Here is a 17,897-nt window from a genome sequence, read left to right on the forward strand (position 1 = left end):
ACACAAAGAGAGCTTTCTGTTCCAAAATACTTTCCTACGCATTTCATACAGTGTCTGAAACTCCCCCATCAGAATGCCATGTCCTTCCTTGGCCCTCACTGTCCTCTCCAGCATTGCCTCATGCATTTAAGAGGGAGGCAGCCTATCTGGTGGAAGGAGGAATCGAGGAACTAAAGGCCCTCTCTGTGCCTCAGTTTTCTCTACTGTCTAGTGAAGGATTTCAGACAGGCTCAGTGGTATCTTGAATCACCCTCCCCGACACTGGTGTATAAGGGAGGGTCAAAGAAAGACCAAAGTTGGAGCAAAAGTCTCTTCACTCCAAGTGTTGCTGGCCAGCCTTGGATGGAAACCTGGGGGTCTGAGCAGCCTCTTAAACTCTAATCCCTACTCCGCCACTGACTCACTCTGCAGCTCTGAACCCAGCCTTGACCTCTGGCCTCAGGCCAGCAAGGAAACTTGGGTTTGGACCAGGGACCTCCCTAGAAACCAGATGTTGCATCTACAAGGAGCTTCCCAAGAGGGAAGCATGAGCCCAGAACAATCCCTAGCTGCATGACATCACGCTCCTTTCTTCTGTTATCACCCAGAGCAGTTCCAGGTGTGGCCCAGGACCTGCCACACCCTGCCCTGGGTCAGTCCCAGGGACCCATTTTTGTTCACCTCAATTCCCATGGAACATGTGGCATGGTAGCTTCACACACTTGCCAGCTATGTGATCTTGGACAATACTCTTTGAGCCTCCAGTCCCTTTTCTGCTCTTCATTACTCCTATCCTGGTATTACCTAAACCCTCAGGCTTAATAGGGACCTTCTCTTCCTACATTGCCTCAGATCCTTTCCTCGCAGTAGGTACAACCATTACAGCAATCATAATTACATTCACTGAGAACCCACTACATGTCAGGCCCTGCACCAAGCACCTGGCATGGGTTATTCTTAAACATTAGATACCTGTCATATTGATGTCCCCACTTAACAGTCAAGGAAACTGGGAAACCTTCCAGGAAAATGGCTTACCCAAGGCCCCACCCAGAAAATAACTCTGCAGGTTACCACCAATACTCCTTTAGGTCTTCACTTAAATTGTGCTTTTAATCATGTCTTACGGTGATTGCTGGAGCTAACAGGCATGGAAAGCTTTATAAAATATAAAGTATAGTGCACACGTACGTAGCTGCTACATCAAGGTTTCTCTGGGTTCTCTAGCCCAGCTTTCTGGCCCACAAAAGGAATCTCCAGGATAGCCTCTGGCCAGGGTTCACCCAGCTCCTTTGCACATATCCACCGTGAGGGTAACTCACTGCCTCCTAAGGTGGGGGCAACTCTTGCCAGGAGCATGCACCGCTCGATGAGGTAGGGACCTGCTTTCTTGTGCCCACTCTGGGTCCCATTTGCCTTCTCTGCCACATGATGTCCTAGAGCCTCAGTTTTCTTACCTGTAAATGGGGCTGATTATCAAAGAGATAACACATAAAAGCAGTGGAGTGTACACATGTATATAAAATATTGGCAGATACTGGAACCTGCTGAGTGTTGCTTCCTTTCCCCATTCAACAGAACAAAAGGCTTGTTTCTGAAAGATGGGTAGGAACTACCATTTCTCCACCTCCCCTACTGTGTCTGGCACAGGGTGCTATAAAGCACCGATTACATTATTGGTAAACAAGACTTATAAATATGTATATTCAACAGATAGCACTTATTAAAAGAAACATGCCCAGATTACCTGAGGTGAGGTGTGATTTTCAAACTGCATTCCTCAGAAACTCTGGCTCCTGTGGGTGAGGATTCACAAATGTCTTCTTGGAATTTCATGAGTACAGACACTGTTATAGTGTTAACTAGAACAGTTAGAGTACACTGGGCATTTAAAATGCACTCATCTCTGGCTATATATCCTTTGCAACTACTAACTCATTCAAACCTCACAACAACCTTTTGAGGTAGGTCATGCCACCTTCCTGGCCTGTGCAAGTCACAACAGCCTCATGATAGATTCTAGTATCTTTTTCACTCACCAGGTGGACAGCTCAATGACTGTTCTTAACTACTGACCGTGACGGAGAGCTCACAGGACATCACTTGGTATAAGAAAATCTCATCCTAACAGAATATAGCAGAACTTAAGGTCTCTGAGACGATTCTGTAAGGCAGGATTTTTCCCCCCGTGTCTTGTTTTCTTAATTATAATCATGCAAGCAAGTCTACAGTTTCAAGTTCTTGGGTCATGCCTTGACCTGGACAAATCTCCCTTGGGCCCTATCCAGGACTCCAGACCAACCCTATGCATGTAGAGAAGGGGTCTGTTTACATAGAGACCAGCCACATCATCCTGAAAAACAATCTCAACCCTGAGACATTCGTCTTGCAGGAAAACAGCCAAGACACATGTGTCTCCAAGACGGAACCACCGCAATTCGCAGCTGCAAGCTCAGAATTCCCTGACACATGGCTCAGTGGCTGCTTTTATCTCTTGGAGGCTGAACAGTCCTGGGGCATTCACAAAGAGTCAGATGAAACACATTAAATCATCACTCAGAAATTATTATGAGCTTTTTGTCCTGTTGACCTAGAGTATCGTAAGCACAGATGATAAATTCCCCAAGGTCCCTTCCTGAGCCCAGCCAGGCGATCTAAGGACGCCTTAACCTTCAGTATAGTATCAAACCATTGATTGCTGCTGCAATTATGTGTGCTGTTTTCTCTATATATAGTTTTTTACATCATCCCCTGGCCATGCAGACCTATGCAAGTGGCAGTCCTAAGCTGTTCATTCTGATTGCCTGTCATAAGGCAATTTCAGTGCTGAAGATTCATACCCCATTGTGTGTCCTCACCTTTGACATCTGAGGGTCAATTCCAAGTGGGAAGTTCTCAAAAAGGGTAAACCAGAATGAGGGAAGAATCCATTCCTAGAAATACTTTCCTCTGGTCCTAGCTCCATCACTTACTGACTTACAAGTCATGACACCACTCTGAACCTCAGTTTCCTCTTCTATCAAAATAGTAAGATTGAGTAGCTACTTCCCAAGGGAAATTCAGCAAGTTAGATGAAATTATGCACATAAAACGAGGAAGAACATCACAGCAGAGCTGAGAGCACAGGTGCTGAAAGCTGCCTGGGTTAAAATCTGGAACTGCTGACCAGTCGTGTAACCTTGGGCCCTTTACTTAACTTCTTTGTACCTTAGTTTCCTCATCTGCCAAGTGTAGATTTTTTTTTAAAGTATCTATGCTGTAGGGTTGTTTGTCAGATTAACTGAATGAATATATATATACAGGGTCTAAGACAGTGCCTGTCATATAGTGAACACTCAAGAAAGCCTTACGTGCTGTGATGCACAGCAGCATGTGTTCTCCTAGCAGCAACGTTCAAGACTGATGGTATGCCCGGCCACCGTGGTTCAATGTCGACCATGGCTTGATTCCCGGTTAGGATGTATGGCTGGGTTGCGGGCTTGATCCCCAGTGTGGGGCATGCAGAGGCAGCCGATCAATGATTCTCTCTCATCATTAATGTTTCTGTCTCTCTTTCCCACTTACTTCCTCTCTGAAATCAATCAAAATATATATATATTTAAAAAAAAAAAAAAAGACTGACGGTAGGTATTTGTTTTTAATACCTGACAAAGCCCTTGTTCATACACTATCTCTGACTCCTCATGATAGCTCCGTGATAAACGGACCACCGTACCAGTTGAACAGGTGAGGAAACTGAGGTTCAGATCAGATAAGAGCAGAGCTGAACTCAAGTTCATTGTCTCTTCCTGCTGTGCCACGCTGACTCCCTGGTCCTGTCACCTGTACTGCCTAAATGCCATCAGCCACCCTGAGAACGCTACACTGGGGAGCTCCACACTAGCCAGACATTGTGCAGTAGCTGTGCTGGGAGGCACCACACTACAGAGGCTGAAAGAACTAGATCCTGTTGCCACGCCTCCATCCTTTAATGTTTAGACACCTCACCGTGGCAGCTTCTTTTCCTCCATTCCACCCTACGCAGCTGACAATAACTGTGCTGGAGAAACAGCTGATGATGTCATTCCCTTGCTCGAAAACCTTCAATAGCTCCCTGTGGTTCACAGATCAAACTAGTTCCCATAGGCAGTACAAGTCCAAATGCAGCACATTCCTTTTCAAGAAACTCCCCAACGTTATCACCTCCCATCCTTTCTCTGGCGTGGCTGGGCTAGTCTCCTCCTAGTTTCCTGGAACACCACCATCTTCTGTAAACAGCATTCAGGTGGGGAACCCAGAACCACAAATTCCACGACATTTCAGAGCAGTCACAGGTAGAAGAGAGACCTGAGACCCAAAACTCACATAGCCAAGGGGCAGGGCAGGGACCTCTTTACACTTCAAGAACCATTCTGAATAGGAAATACTCTTTGCTACATTTTCAAATTACATTTGCTGATCTGGCCCTAAATGTACAAGTTCTGCGAAATGGTCTGGAGTTCAGATAATTCAAACATTTTTGGATCCTAACACTTCCCTCCAATGGCATCTCATGAAAGTAAAATCCAAATCTTTTACATAGGCCCTTGCCTACCCCATCCCCCATCACTCTCCCATTGTGTTCTGTACTCATTCATACTGGCCTCCTGGCCTCTTCACAAACCCTATAAGGGCCTTCAGTCTCAGGGCCTTTGTCCCTGCTGTTGCCACTGCCTGGGATGCCCTCCCTCCTGATGATGTCTGATCACCACCCAGGTTTTACTCAAATGTCTTCTCCTCAGAGAAGCCTTCCCTGACCACCCCCATCTACCAGTCACTTCCTACCACATTGCTTTTTTCCTTTTTTTCATAAAAGAATCATCTCATCTCTAAAGAATGATCTCATTATTTATAATTATCTCATTTACTTATTAAGTCTGTATACTGTCTGACTCCTTCCAGAATATCAGCTGGGCCCGAGCAGGGATGTTGTCAGCTTGCTACAAAGCTCACAGAGCAGTGCCTAGCATCTAGCAGGCACTTGACATGGATTTACTGAAGGAATGCATGAAATGCAGGCATAACTTTTCTCTTTGGCTGCACCCTGTGCATGATTTCGCTCGTCCCCAATCAATAGGCAGGGAACAGGGAGGCCCGAATACATCCAGCACCCTCCAGGCTGGGCTGGAACAAAGACCTCGCTCCTCCTCTGGGGCTCAGCTGGTCCAGGAGACCTGCTGCTGACATTTCACCAAAGAATTCATGCAACGAGACTGTCTTCTATTAGTGAGAATTATTTTCACACCTCCCACAGGGGGAAACCATGATTTTATGAAGGTAAAACCACATTGTGATTAACACTTAATCAGGATTCTGTCTATATTATAGCTCTGCAAGGGAAAAAAAATAGTTGGGGGGCCTTAATATCACTCTAGTAAATGTTACAATAAGGGTGTTCCTGACACGATTTTCTTATTAGGGTCCTTCCCTGTAAGTTTTATTGCATTTAATTAAAAATTATTGCTAAAAGAAACAGCTGCAGATGGTCTTATTTTAAGTCAGAAAATTAAAAACTGAATATTCTCATCAGTCAATTTCAACAAGAAGCCCGGCCGCATGCATTAGGAATGTGATGATTTTGAGATTATAATAATTTTTATGGCATTTCCAGGTCCTTTCAATGAAACTTAATGAAAGCTCTGCATGAGTTCATTTGTCAAAAGCATAGTAATCATAGGAAGGCTCCCAGTTTACAGGCAGATACAAAAATGCCAATGAAAACTATGGTTGGGGATTTGCCGAAAATCCAGCCACGCAGCTCTCAGCACCAATGGTCAGCAGGAGGCTTAGATGCAACTCTACCACATCTCCCCCTCCTGCCAAAAGGATTTCGCGCTGAGGCTGTAAATCACCTTTGTTTTACAATGATATGAACATTTGTTGCTGCAGTACAAAATAATTTTATTTTGTAAAAAATGAAAGTCGGGTTTCAGTCTCTCAAGGAATCACTTCAGCAAAATATTTATTGTATTCTGAAGATTCTGGGGGTTAGGGAGGAGGGAAGAGGCACCCTTTGCTAGATTTTGTGATGGATTTCAGAATTTAGATGGCAGTCACCAGCCTTGGTCTGGTTTGCCCAACTTTATGACTTGGCTTGTATCCTTTAACTTCTTTTTTTAAGGACTTTTTTGTTTTTGTTTTGTTTTTTTACCATGCAACAAAACTTTTATTAACACTCTGAACAGACTCAGTTATTACTGAACTGGTAATTTCTAAACTTAAATTGGGGCAAATGGCTGGAATGCAGAGTAGTGCCATCACTGGGCACAATGAATGCAAAACTAAAGAATTAACGGCAACCGCCTCAGACGGAGGACCAGGTGCAGGGTGGACTCTTTCTGGATATTGTAGTCAGAAAGAGTGCGGCCATCATCCAGCTGTTTGCCTGCAAAGATGAGACTCTGCTGGTCAGGGGGGATGCCTTCCTTATCCTGGATCTTAGCCTTCACATTCTCAATGGTATCACCAGGCTCAACCTTCAGGGTGATTACCGGTCTTGCCGGTCAGGTCTTCACGAAGATTTGCATGTCGACCTGTTAGCGAGTGTGAAAATACCGCAAGTCCAATCCCGTCGAGTCTCCTCAACAACGACACAGCCCTACAACGCCTGGCGCGTCTCAGGACTGGATTCTTATTATTTCCTGCTTTGTCTCTTATTAAAAACCAACTCAAATCTTTTATTTATTTGGGACCAGACAGACTATAACAGGTAAGTAAAAGAATGAGAAGAGAAAAGCAAAGGCAAACATAAGCTGGCCCTGGAGTGGACACTGGAGAACTGGGTTGCTGTGGGCATTCTGGAGACAGAACTCCACTCCCCCCCTTCCCACTGCTACAGCCCTGCTTGGTCTTCATATTCTCTGGAGGGGACCATTGCAACAGCCTCTTGATTAACCTACCTGCTTCTCATCTCTCCATCCCCTCTGCTCTCCACCCTGTCAACCAGGTGTCCGTGACAATGCACCATCCCCATTGCAGCAGCCCCTGCTGAAAACCCGCTTGGATTCCCCACTGCCCAGGGGTATGTACTAACTCTCCAAGCCAATATATGAGGCCCTTCTCGGCTGGGTCCCAACCTGCCTTCCCAACTTCACCTCACAGATGTTCACACTGAGCTCCATCTGCACACTTCGAGGTTCTTTCTTATCTCCAAACTCATGCACAGGCTTGTGCTCTTCCTGGGCTGTTTGTCTCCATCACGAACTCTTATTCCTCTGGCAATACCCACCTCAAGTGTCTCTCAGATAGACTCCTTCAGGACTGTTTGGAGGGACCCCATCGAAACCTTTATCACACCAGGTTCTAATGACCTCTATCAGTCTCTCTCCCCAGCCAGGCTGAAAGGCCTTGAGGGCAGAGACCTTCATCCCTCTAGCTCAGGGGTGGGCAAACTTTTTGACTCGAGGGCCACAATGGGTTCTTAAACTGGACCGGAGGGCCGGAACAAAAGCATGGATAGAGTGTTTGTGTGAACTAATATAAATTCAAAGTAAACATCATTACATAAAAGGGTACGGTCTTTTTTTTTTTTTTTTAGTTTTATTTATTTCAAGTGGGCTGTAGTTTGCCCACGGCTGCCTAGCTAGTACCTGGAACAGTAGCTGACAATTAGTAGATGCTGAACAAATGTTAGAAGAGGGAGTGAGTGAATTAGCTGATGCAAGATTTGGTGGTAAGAAGTAGAAATTAGAAAAAGATGGTGTCTGAGTTTAGTCCTTAAGTCTTTCAACCCAATTTCCTTCATATATTCTCCATGTCTTCAGATGATCTGAACCATTTTTTCAGACTAAAGATGAAGCAAGATAAATTTTCATTACAGCTTTACCTGCTAAAAACTACAGCCCGAAGTTTCTCTGTATGTCCTCACACCTTTCTCCTCTCCTGCTCCAGATGTCGAAATCCTACTTTTCCTTTAGTGTCTATTCAAATGCCGCCCTGTCTTTGAAGCCATCCCACCTTCCTCTGGACTCCTACTCGTTTGGTCCTAAGCATTTTCTAATCACATTTCAGGGACCCTCTTTCCCCTACCCAGTGATGGTGTAACCATCTCCTTCCATACTTCACTCGACACAGTATGGCAATTTGGCAATGGTATATCCTAGGGATTGAGCATATGAACATTCACTGTAAAAACAACTTTTCTATAAGTCTGAATGTTTTCATTACAAAATGTTAGAAAAAAGTGACACCAGAGATCTGTGCTGATACATAATGCTGTGATTAACATCATGCAAAACAACAACAACAAACATCCACAAACACAGTTTTGAGGCTTTAAATGAGATACTTAGGACAAATCAGTTTTTGTAGTGTTTTGCAACAATGGGTGTTTTATAAGTACATACAAAGCACTTAGCACTGTGTTGCCAAAGATAGGTACGTAATAAATTATATTTCTTTCCCAAATGCTTGTGAAGCTCAAAATTCTACTCCTATAGAATCATAAACCACTGGCCATCAGCATACATTTATTAAGCTCCTAGTGCATAACCAACATACTGAGGTGCCCTGGATATTCGGAAGTCAAGCCTAGGTTCCCGCAACCAAGACTACTGACTGAAGACATAAAACAACCTATTTGAAAAGTAGGAATATTGGACTGTATCTCTAGTCCTTTTTTCCCCCAAGAGGGTCAATTCAGGGAAAAAGAATACAATTTAATGGATGACAAAACTTTTGTTGAAAATGTACATAGGCAATGTCTGTATATACAATTTCATTTTATAAGATAGAAAATTGTTAATAAGAATATTATTATAGCTCCTAAAATGTTATTATCTGTGCATACAAATCTCAGAGGAAGTAACTGCACAGAAGAAACTTTATCACCATCCATTAGCGCTCTGATGAGCTGCTGCTCTGATGTAGGGGTCCCTATGGGCTCTCTGAATTCTATTATATACTCTACCCTTTCTTGAAGAAAAGTACTTTTAGTGGAAAAAGAACTTGGATTTAAATAACATTGAATCACACCACTTTTCAGTCCTTATGAATCCTTTGGATTATGCCAAGTATAAAGTCTCTGTGTGGTGCCAGGATGTCTTTAACACCTCTCCCTGTTTAACAAAGGGACCAAGCCTCCAGCTCACAGTCTTGGCAAGTAATAACCTCAAGCGAGATTTTACCTGTTATTTTATTTTCCTTTGTATCTTATTTGTACAACTGCCTTCTATTTATGGCAACTGATACTGTTTTTCCACATCCTACCAGGACATAAAATTCCCTTTCTAAATATTTTATTTTTGCAAAATAAAAAAGATGGACTGCTTGAAAGACAAAAAGTAAGTGAGAATATAGGCAGTATAACAGAAATATAAAGGCGGTACAGGAAAGGTGAATGGTTGAGGAATACAAACCGACTCCAATCTCACCATTTCACAGATGAGCAAACTGTGGCCTAGCCCTTTCCAAGATCCCACAGGAAGTCAGTGACTGAGTGGGCTTTGAACTCATGTCTCCTGGTGCACGGTCCTATGCTCTTTCAGGATGTTGATATTTATTTGGCTTCTATCTCTGATCCTCACACTCAAGCAAGGTATGGGGCAGGACAAGTAGGAGGAGGAAGGAACTGCCTCTTGCCCCTGTTCCAACCTGAAGCACCCTGTCTGAGATCAGCAGCACCCCTCCACTCGATTCTCAAAGCTCTCATTCAGGCGAAGCAGCAGAGGAGCCCCACCCCCTTGGCAGTCCCCTGTGTCTCTCAACTTGATGTGTCTGAAACATCCCTTGCCCAGGCCTGTTCCAGCCCAAAGCAGGGATTTTTCTCCCCCTCTGCTCCCATCTGTTTCATGCAGGAAAATGGAAGAAAGCTTTGCTCACTGATTGATGTCCAAGAGGATGTGGTTCCTGCATGGGAGATTTATCCCAGTCTGGCCTTGGGTGAAATAGTATCAGAGAGGGGGACAGTGCTTTGGAAATTCAGTCTGACAGTTAGGATACTCAACCAAAGCCCCAGGCTGTAGCATCAAATGTGAGATATGCAGGGAAAGCACCTAGCACAGTGCCTGTCACACAGTAAACAATCAAGGTAAGGTAACATTAACATTCCCTTATTGTCGTGTTAGTTTGGGTGAAGAAATCTCTTTGCTTGTTTGTTTGGACAAATTACAGATCAAGACATTGGGGCCTTTGCATATGGCCAACGCCTGTGCAGTGCACAACCCCAGAGGGCACCTCCATATACCGACTGAAAGGTGAATGTGACCCAGGGCCACACAGTGTGCTGCATGCACAGCCAGACTTGGCATCCTGCAGCATAATTCACTGTAAATTCCTGAAGGAGTCAGGAAATCTGAGTCCTAGCGCTGATTTCTCCACTAAATGGCTGAGAGACCCTTGGCAAGTCCCTTTTCTTCTCTGTGCCTCTATTTCCACCTCCGTAACAGGAGGTTACCTGAAGGTCCCCTCCAGCTATACCACTCTGTGATTCTACAGTAGATTTCAATTTCTGAAGAGCTGTCACACAAAAGAGGAAACGGGCTCACCCGCCTGACTCAAAAGGGGAGAGCCAGCGTGAGTGAGGTTGAGATATTAGAGAGAGGTAGTTTCTGCCTCAGTCAGAAAGAAAAACGTAATCAGTGTACCTAGCAACAGAAAAGGCAGCTCTGGAAGGTAGTGAGCTCCCTGTAGCTTGTGGAATTTAGGTAGAGATTGTTAGAAGTGGGAGGCTTGACCATGTACTCTTTGAGATGCGTTCCAGCATGGGGATTTTATGATTTCAAAGCTGGGTTCTATTTTCATTAATGCTAAGAGGCACTCAGCTAGGGTTGGGTGTCATCAAACCCTGCTGATAACCATTAATGAAATGATCTTGTTGGTTCAGTGCCTCTTGCCCTCTAAGAGTTCCCACACATCCACATTCTCCAAACTGAAGTTAGTCCCTCCAGCAGTGTTGGCATTTACCTCTGTTCCAGCAAACAAACCTTTTCATCCTAGAAAGAACTAATTAATAATAGTCTTGCCCGGGCCTGGGGTAGGGAGAAGATAGAGCCAGCGTGGGGAACCATGTAAAAAAACTCAAGAGAATAAACCACAGAAACACTTCTAGCATCTATACTCCAGTGACAGCGAATGCTAATTGCAAATCATTCTTATCTATTCATTACTGCAAGTCCCCTAGGAAGTCCTAGTAGCAACAGCTGTGCGGGACTGGGCTAAGTTAGTGCACACAAGAGGAAAGAATCAGGATTTCCTTTAAAATCACAACCATTTTGGCTTTTCATTAATTCAGATCAGGTAGCCCCAAAAGAATGTAACTGGTTGAGAGTGAATTGCATCGCTGTTAAGTTGTATTCATAATGTACAAGGAACAGCAAGATTTGGCAATTACTTACTTGGGATGATCAATAAGGGCGTTCAGTCAGTCTTAGGAAGGTGAGGTCAGAAAAACCCCTATTTCAGTGTTTCACTCTCACTTCCAAGGTGAACAAGTCCAAAATAAAAAAAAAAAATCCGCTTGGATATACCTCTTAAAGACTTCTATTCAGAAATTTAGCTCAGGGTACCCTTGGCTTTTTCAACAATTTAAATAATCTTTTCTAGTTCCCTTCAATAGAGTGTATATTTACACAATAAAAAGGTATCAATCTCAATTTAGGGTATTTTCCTGATGGTGAAAGATATTTAGTTTGGCAAGATTCCAGAACCTTCTCTTTGGTGACTTTCTCAGAGAGGAGTAGCAAAGCTATCTGCCTAGATCAGAAATCTCCCACAGATATTGCAAATACACATGCTCACGTTTGTACTGAACTTAGCATTTTAGATCATACTTTCACATAGATTACCTATTCTCATCTCAAACACTCTGCCATGAGGTAGCATGAATCCCATTTCACAGATGACGTAACTGAGGCTCAGAGAGGTAAAACCACTCATCCCGAGTCACTCGGACAGTTACACCTGCAAAACAACATAGAAAACGAATTCACGGTACCTTTCTGCTTCCTGGTCTGCACTCTGCTGCTTGCTCTCAAAGGTGTTGAAGCTGCTCATGTCCACGTAGCCATCATTTTCATTTGCTGTAGACAGGGCCCTGCTCTGATCTTCAAACAGCTTTGTAAATGTCCCAGCCCTTGCAGGCCTCCGGGGTGGAATCTGGATATTCTCATAGTCGGAGTTCATAGCTGGAATGTTCTCATAGTCCGAAGTGTCGGCGTTGGGAAATGAGATAGACCGGGGTTTGGTCAGGGGCAGGGGCAGGAAGGGGGGCCGGGAGCGGTCTTCGAAGGACTCCACGCGGGATACCGTCCTTCTGAAGGGGATGCCTCTCCTCTTGCCATCCCTGTAGAAGATGAGGGAGGAGGGTGACTCGGAAGCCCTGAGCTTGCCAGTCCGGGTCTTAAGCTGAGGGGAGTTGCTGAGGCTCCTGCGGTCCATTTCCAGGAGCCGGGATGGCCCGTGGTAGCTGGATTCTGAAGAAGACCTGGAAGACGACACATTGACCTCCACGTGTACCTTGTTCTCAGTCTTCTTCTTAAACGTCAGCGCCAGAAACCGCTTAAAGGATGACTTCTTCTTCTTGCCATGCTTGTCTGGGGGCTCGCTTTCGAGCAGGAGTGAGGGGGAGCTCTTTGTGATGGGCTTCTTGGTGATGCAGGCCAGGTCAAAAGGGGGCGGGATATCGACCATGGAAGAGGGTGTTGAAGTGCCACTGGACGGAAGGTGGTTCCTCTGGGAGAAACTCCCAGAGGAGCCGATCACACAGGGCAGAGAGAGGTTGTCATCCTTCCTTTTGATTCGATGGTCGGCTAAGCCAGATGCCTCTGGCTCCCGGTACACGGAGACCGGGATCTCTCGGCCCTCCACGGAGAATGAACGAGGGTACAGAGTGAAGGCTCTGGGCTTTGCTGGTAAGGCCCTGCTGACTTCTAGTGGCTTCCCCTCCAATGACAGAACCATCTTTCTTGCCTCCTCGGTGGCACCCCCAATGCCAACGGCTGACGATGAGACAGCGTCTGGTCCAGCTTCTTCTGGGACGGTTTCTGGGACATAGCCAGGCACTTTCCCAGAGTGGGGCCTGGCCCTTGAGATGATGTTCTTTCTGTCGATGTGCATCAGGCCGCCCTCAGCATCAGAGTTCAGTTCTTCTTTTGAGCCATAACCACTTAGGGCATCTGATGCAGCCTGTGTCTCGGGTTTTTCTCCCTCTCCAGAATCGGTTCCGCACACCAAGTCGACTCCCAGCTCATAGGGGTTGGTGAGCGCATCGTCTGTGGCATCCTCATCCTCTGGCAAGACCAGCACATTAGGGACAGAGAAGCCCTCCCCAGTGCCATCTTGCAGGGAGCCATGCTGGCCACGAAACGTTCCAGCCACGGTGTCCTGGTCTGCACATTCCCCTGACTTTGATTCCTGCTCTGACTCTAAGCCTTTCGCTGACTCAGAAAAAGAAGAGTAGCTTTCACCACAGAAAGAGGTGCTCTCTGTAGGAAAGAACTCATAGGGACTCCCTGAGAGTGAAGTCACAAAGTCGTCCATACACTCATTCTCGAAAGGAATGATCTGGCAGCTCTCCTCAGCAGGTTCATCCTGCACGGAGTCCTCACTTTCTGCAACGTCTTCTCTCGCCTCTTGGATGACTGCTGCCATTTCTTCTTGGTCAGTTTTCTCCTCTTGGTCAGGTGGTTCATCCTGGTCATCCTGGTTGCCCCGGCTTGTGGCATCTTCAAACTCCTCCTCGGAGATGTCAGGGTTGTCTGTGACTATCTCTGCTTCCTGGATGCCCGTGGCCAATCCCTCATTCTCCAGAGGTTCCTCATTGGTATCTTCAGCACCCTCCTCAGTGGGCCTATCAGATTCCCCATACTCATCTGGCACCCCTGGTTCTGTCTTGGCACAGCCTTCCTCACCATCCTCCTCTGCCTCCCTGGGTGTCCCAAGAGGCCCAGGCTCCTTGCCAGGTGATTCTGGATCCTCTAAATCAACTTGAGTTAGAATGATATCGCTGGAAAAGACTGCCTCTCCATCCCAAGGGCCCCTATCCTCCAGGTTGTACATGTTGTGTTCCTCCACCAGCTTCTCTTCCTCCTCATTTGTGAGCTTCTGCTCCTCTTCCTCTGGGTCTTGGGCGCAGTCATCAGCCCTCACCTTCTCAGGAATGGGGGCTACTCCTTCATCAGTCTCTCCACCCAGTGCCATTTCGGCTGGGGCTGCCACTTCTTCAGCAGCTCCTGTCCCCTCCTCCTCACCTTCCTCCTGGGGTTCCTCTTCCCCAGTGGCATCCGGAGGCACCGTGACTGCATTCTCCACAGAGTCCCCATCCCTGGGTTCATCCTCTGTCGGTGGAGCCCTGGGGACCACGATGTAATCCTCATGGGCCTCGGCCTCAGAGCACTCCAGGTTGGACTGCTGCTCTTCATAAAGTCCCTTATCTACGCAGAGCAGCTTCCCATTGCTGCATTTGTTCAAGCTGTTGATCATGTACACACTGGCCCTCCACTCGTTGGGGGTGTCCAGCCTTGGTTTAGGGGCGATGGGGGGTTTTGGCCCCCTCGACATGGAGTTGGGACTGTGAAGACTGCCAGGCCTGGGTGATGAAGGGAACTTCGGTGCAGTCACTGGTGTAAGGGGACTGGCATTCTTTGGCTTGGGAGCAACTGGTGGTTTTGGTGAATCTAAAGGATGAAAATAGAGAAAAGGAGACAAAAAGTACAGTTACCTTTATTTCCACTCCCACTTACTATTTTTGAGAGAACACTGAAGATGGTTTCCCAACCACCCATGTGAACCCAATCTACTATGTTATGGCTTAGGTTTATGCCTCTATATTATCTTTAAACTCCATTGACCTTCCACTGAAAATTCATTCTGAAAACAAGGTGACTAGACATTTCTTCTATATAAAGTCCAGCTAACAAAACCCGATCGAATGGCATCTTGTACCCCTCAAATAAAGATGTGCAAATCACTGTGCTCATTCATTCAACAACCATTTATTAAACACTTTTTTTGTGTGCCAGGTACCCAGGAGACAATATTGAACTTGACAGTCACCATCCCTGCTGCCCTGATAGAGCTTACATTTATTCTACAATTAACTCATTGGATACCTGTATCTGTTCCATAGCACTATATACAGTAGGGTCTTCTAGGGTCAAGAAGAGAAGGACACCGCCCAGCCGGCATGGCTCAGTGGTTGAGCATGAACCTATGAACCAGGAGATCACAGTTCAATTCCTGATCAGGGCGCATGCCGGGTTGTGGGCTCGATCCCCAGTAGGTGGTGTGCAGGAGGCAGCCAATCAATGATTCTCTCTCCTCATTGATGTTTCTATCTCTCTCTCTCTCCCTTCCTCTCTGAAATCAATAAAAATGTATTTTTTTAAAAAAGAAGAAGAGAAGGACACCTCTGCTGACTACTCAGAGTTGAGTTAGGGAGAGAAGACTAACAGAATAATTGGAGGACAGAGCTGTACACTCTTGGAATATTGTAACTGAATAGCCATTATCTCATTCCCTCAAGAATGACACACCAAAGGCTTGTGACAGTGATATATGATTCTCTTGAGAGTCACCTCTGAATTCTACATGCTTAGACTGGTGTCCAGCTAGGTGGCCTGCATACAAATTTTACAGCATCCAAATTTCATGGGCGAAATGATATGGCATTTGACAACACGGATGTTTGCAAAAGGCCTCTTCCCTTGTGGATGGTGAGGATCTATTAACCACAGCAGAATAAAAGATGTGGTACAAACTGTACATGCAGCAGGAGTTTGAGAAGCAAGAGTTACTATGGTTAGGGAAGACCTCTTGGAGAAGGAGAAATTTCAGCTAAGTTTTGTAGGCTGGAAGGGACCTGGACAAGTATAGCGTCAAGGGAGTAGTCACCCACTTCCAAGTTCAGCATCTCTCCTACCACAAGCCAGCCCACACCTCCATGCCTCTTACTGAACCTCTGAGCCCCTGGGCACACTTCAGTCAGAGTGAGGAAGGCAGATTTCCAGGAATACAAGTCCATCAAAATCCATCAAATCAAAAGCACTGCCTCGTTCCCCACTGCCCATGGATTAGGATGTGTAAGTCTCGCTTCAGCCCAGTCTCACCTCCCACTTCCATCCCCACTAAGGCTTGGGTTTGACACAGAGCAGCTTCAGAATGACAGCCTGGCTTGTGACAGAAAGAAGGTGGAGCAGAGAGACTGGAGGTCTATACCCATTCCGCAAATGAGGGGATTCTCTTCTCTCCCCAAAATGTGACTCCCAGGTAATCCTTGAAGCATCAAACCCCAATCGAATCTAATCCAGGGCTGTCTGACAGAAATATAATGTAAGCCACATTTATATTCACATATATAATTTTTCATTCTCTTATAGCCACATTAAAAAGTAAAAAAGAAACAGGTGAGATTAATTTTTGCAATACAGTTTTTCGAACTTAATATATCAACCATATTATTTTGAATACCATCATGTAATCAGTGGATCATGTTTGGATCAACATGTAATCAATATACAAAATTTATTAATGAAATAGCTGACAATCTTTTTTGAACTAAATGTATTTTACACATGCATCATGTCACAATTCAGACTAGCCACATTTCAAGTGCTCAGTAGCCACATGGGGACAGTGGCTATGGTCTTGGTCAGCACAGCTCTGACTTGAGACATCTCCATGGGACTGTACTATTGTCACCTCAATTTCAAGATACATGTATTAAACTGGCAGGACTGTATTAAATTCAGCTGAGGCCCCAAAGGAAAGAAGAAAGGCCTGGAGTCACCATAATACAGGTTACAAAGGCCCATGAATTCTGTTCCTAAAAGGGTTTCATTTCAGAGCCTCTTTACTTGTACTTGAACATACATCTAATGAACTTGGTTGTCTGGTTTCCCAATGCACAGATATTTAGAAGGGGTACAGGAGAAAGTTAGAGCAGGAACACTGAAGACTATAAGATGTAGTAGCTGACAGCAGAAAAGAGAGAAAAGAGGCACAGCTGTCAAAGTACCCAGTGCTAATGTACCCATAACATCAGTCTCTTAACAAATAACTACATTCGTCTGCATCAATGCCCAGGCTTTCCACTGTCATCCAGATAACAACCCAGAATCTTCAAGATGTAATATGTGACTTCCCAACTCCTTGTTTACATAAGCAATCAAGTTTATCCTCATTTAGAAAAGTGTATGTCCACATTAGGAAAAACAGTAACAGCAACCCAAATTTGGAGCTTAAACAGCTAAGCTCAATGTAGAGTTGTGGAGTAAGCCTTTGGAGCCTGGCTGATCTGGTTTCAAAATTTGGCTTTGCCACTTATAAGCTATGAAGTTAAGCCTCAATTCCCTCATCTGCAAAATGGGTACAACAGTAGCACCTACACTCAAAGGGGTGTTGTGAAGATTAAAAGATACATATTAAAAGTGCTTCTTAGTAGCAGACATTCACATAGGGGGACTCAATAAATAGTAGCTACTATTGTTCTAATGAAGTCAGTCTTTGCCTACCCCATTACTTCCCCTGGTATAAGTCTTGCTCTATACTGCTGTAGAGTGTTATGTAATATTAGCTCCATACTCTTAACATCAAGTGTTAGGCATTGGCATGAAATTATTCTTTAGGGGCAGGGACTCTCATTTCTCATCCTTAACAGGTGGTCTTTCACATGAGCGCCATGAGACCTGACAGAGAGACAGAAAGGCCTTGAAAAATGACCAAAACCTTGGCTGCATCACCCCCACCCCCACCCCATCCTTCATCCAATCAAGCTATTGATCTGTGGGTGCCGTCTCCTCAGAAAAGGTTACAGTGGGCGTCTGAGGCGTGATCCTGCAAGAAAATGCCTTCCCCATCTAGCCCCTACGAATGACAAGAATGCAGTGTCTATGCCCTGCTTCCAGTTCTGAGATCAAAGAATGCCAGAACCAGAAAAGCCTTATCTGATCCCTCACTGAAAGATG

At 45.3% G+C, this 17,897-nt stretch overlaps 1 protein-coding gene across 2 annotated transcripts in view; it reads right to left on the bottom strand.

The window, feature by feature from the left end:
- The window catches only part of FGD5 (FYVE, RhoGEF and PH domain containing 5), a 110,961-nt gene extending 95,843 nt beyond the window's left edge, over positions 1–15,118 (bottom strand). For both annotated transcript variants that reach the window (XM_015560400.1, XM_006758316.2), the window contains exons 1-2: positions 15,045–15,118; positions 11,930–14,609 (exon numbers count right to left, since the gene is read on the bottom strand). In XM_015560400.1, coding sequence (XP_015415886.1) covers positions 11,930–14,493 — 2,564 coding nt within the window. In that variant the 5' untranslated portion in view covers positions 14,494–14,609; positions 15,045–15,118. The remainder of the gene's footprint in view (positions 1–11,929; positions 14,610–15,044) is intronic.
- Positions 15,119–17,897: the final 2,779 nt, after the last annotated feature.

Source organism: Myotis davidii, unplaced genomic scaffold (assembly GCF_000327345.1).
Source record: "Myotis davidii unplaced genomic scaffold, ASM32734v1 scaffold73, whole genome shotgun sequence".
Taxonomy (NCBI): Eukaryota; Metazoa; Chordata; class Mammalia; order Chiroptera; family Vespertilionidae; genus Myotis; species Myotis davidii.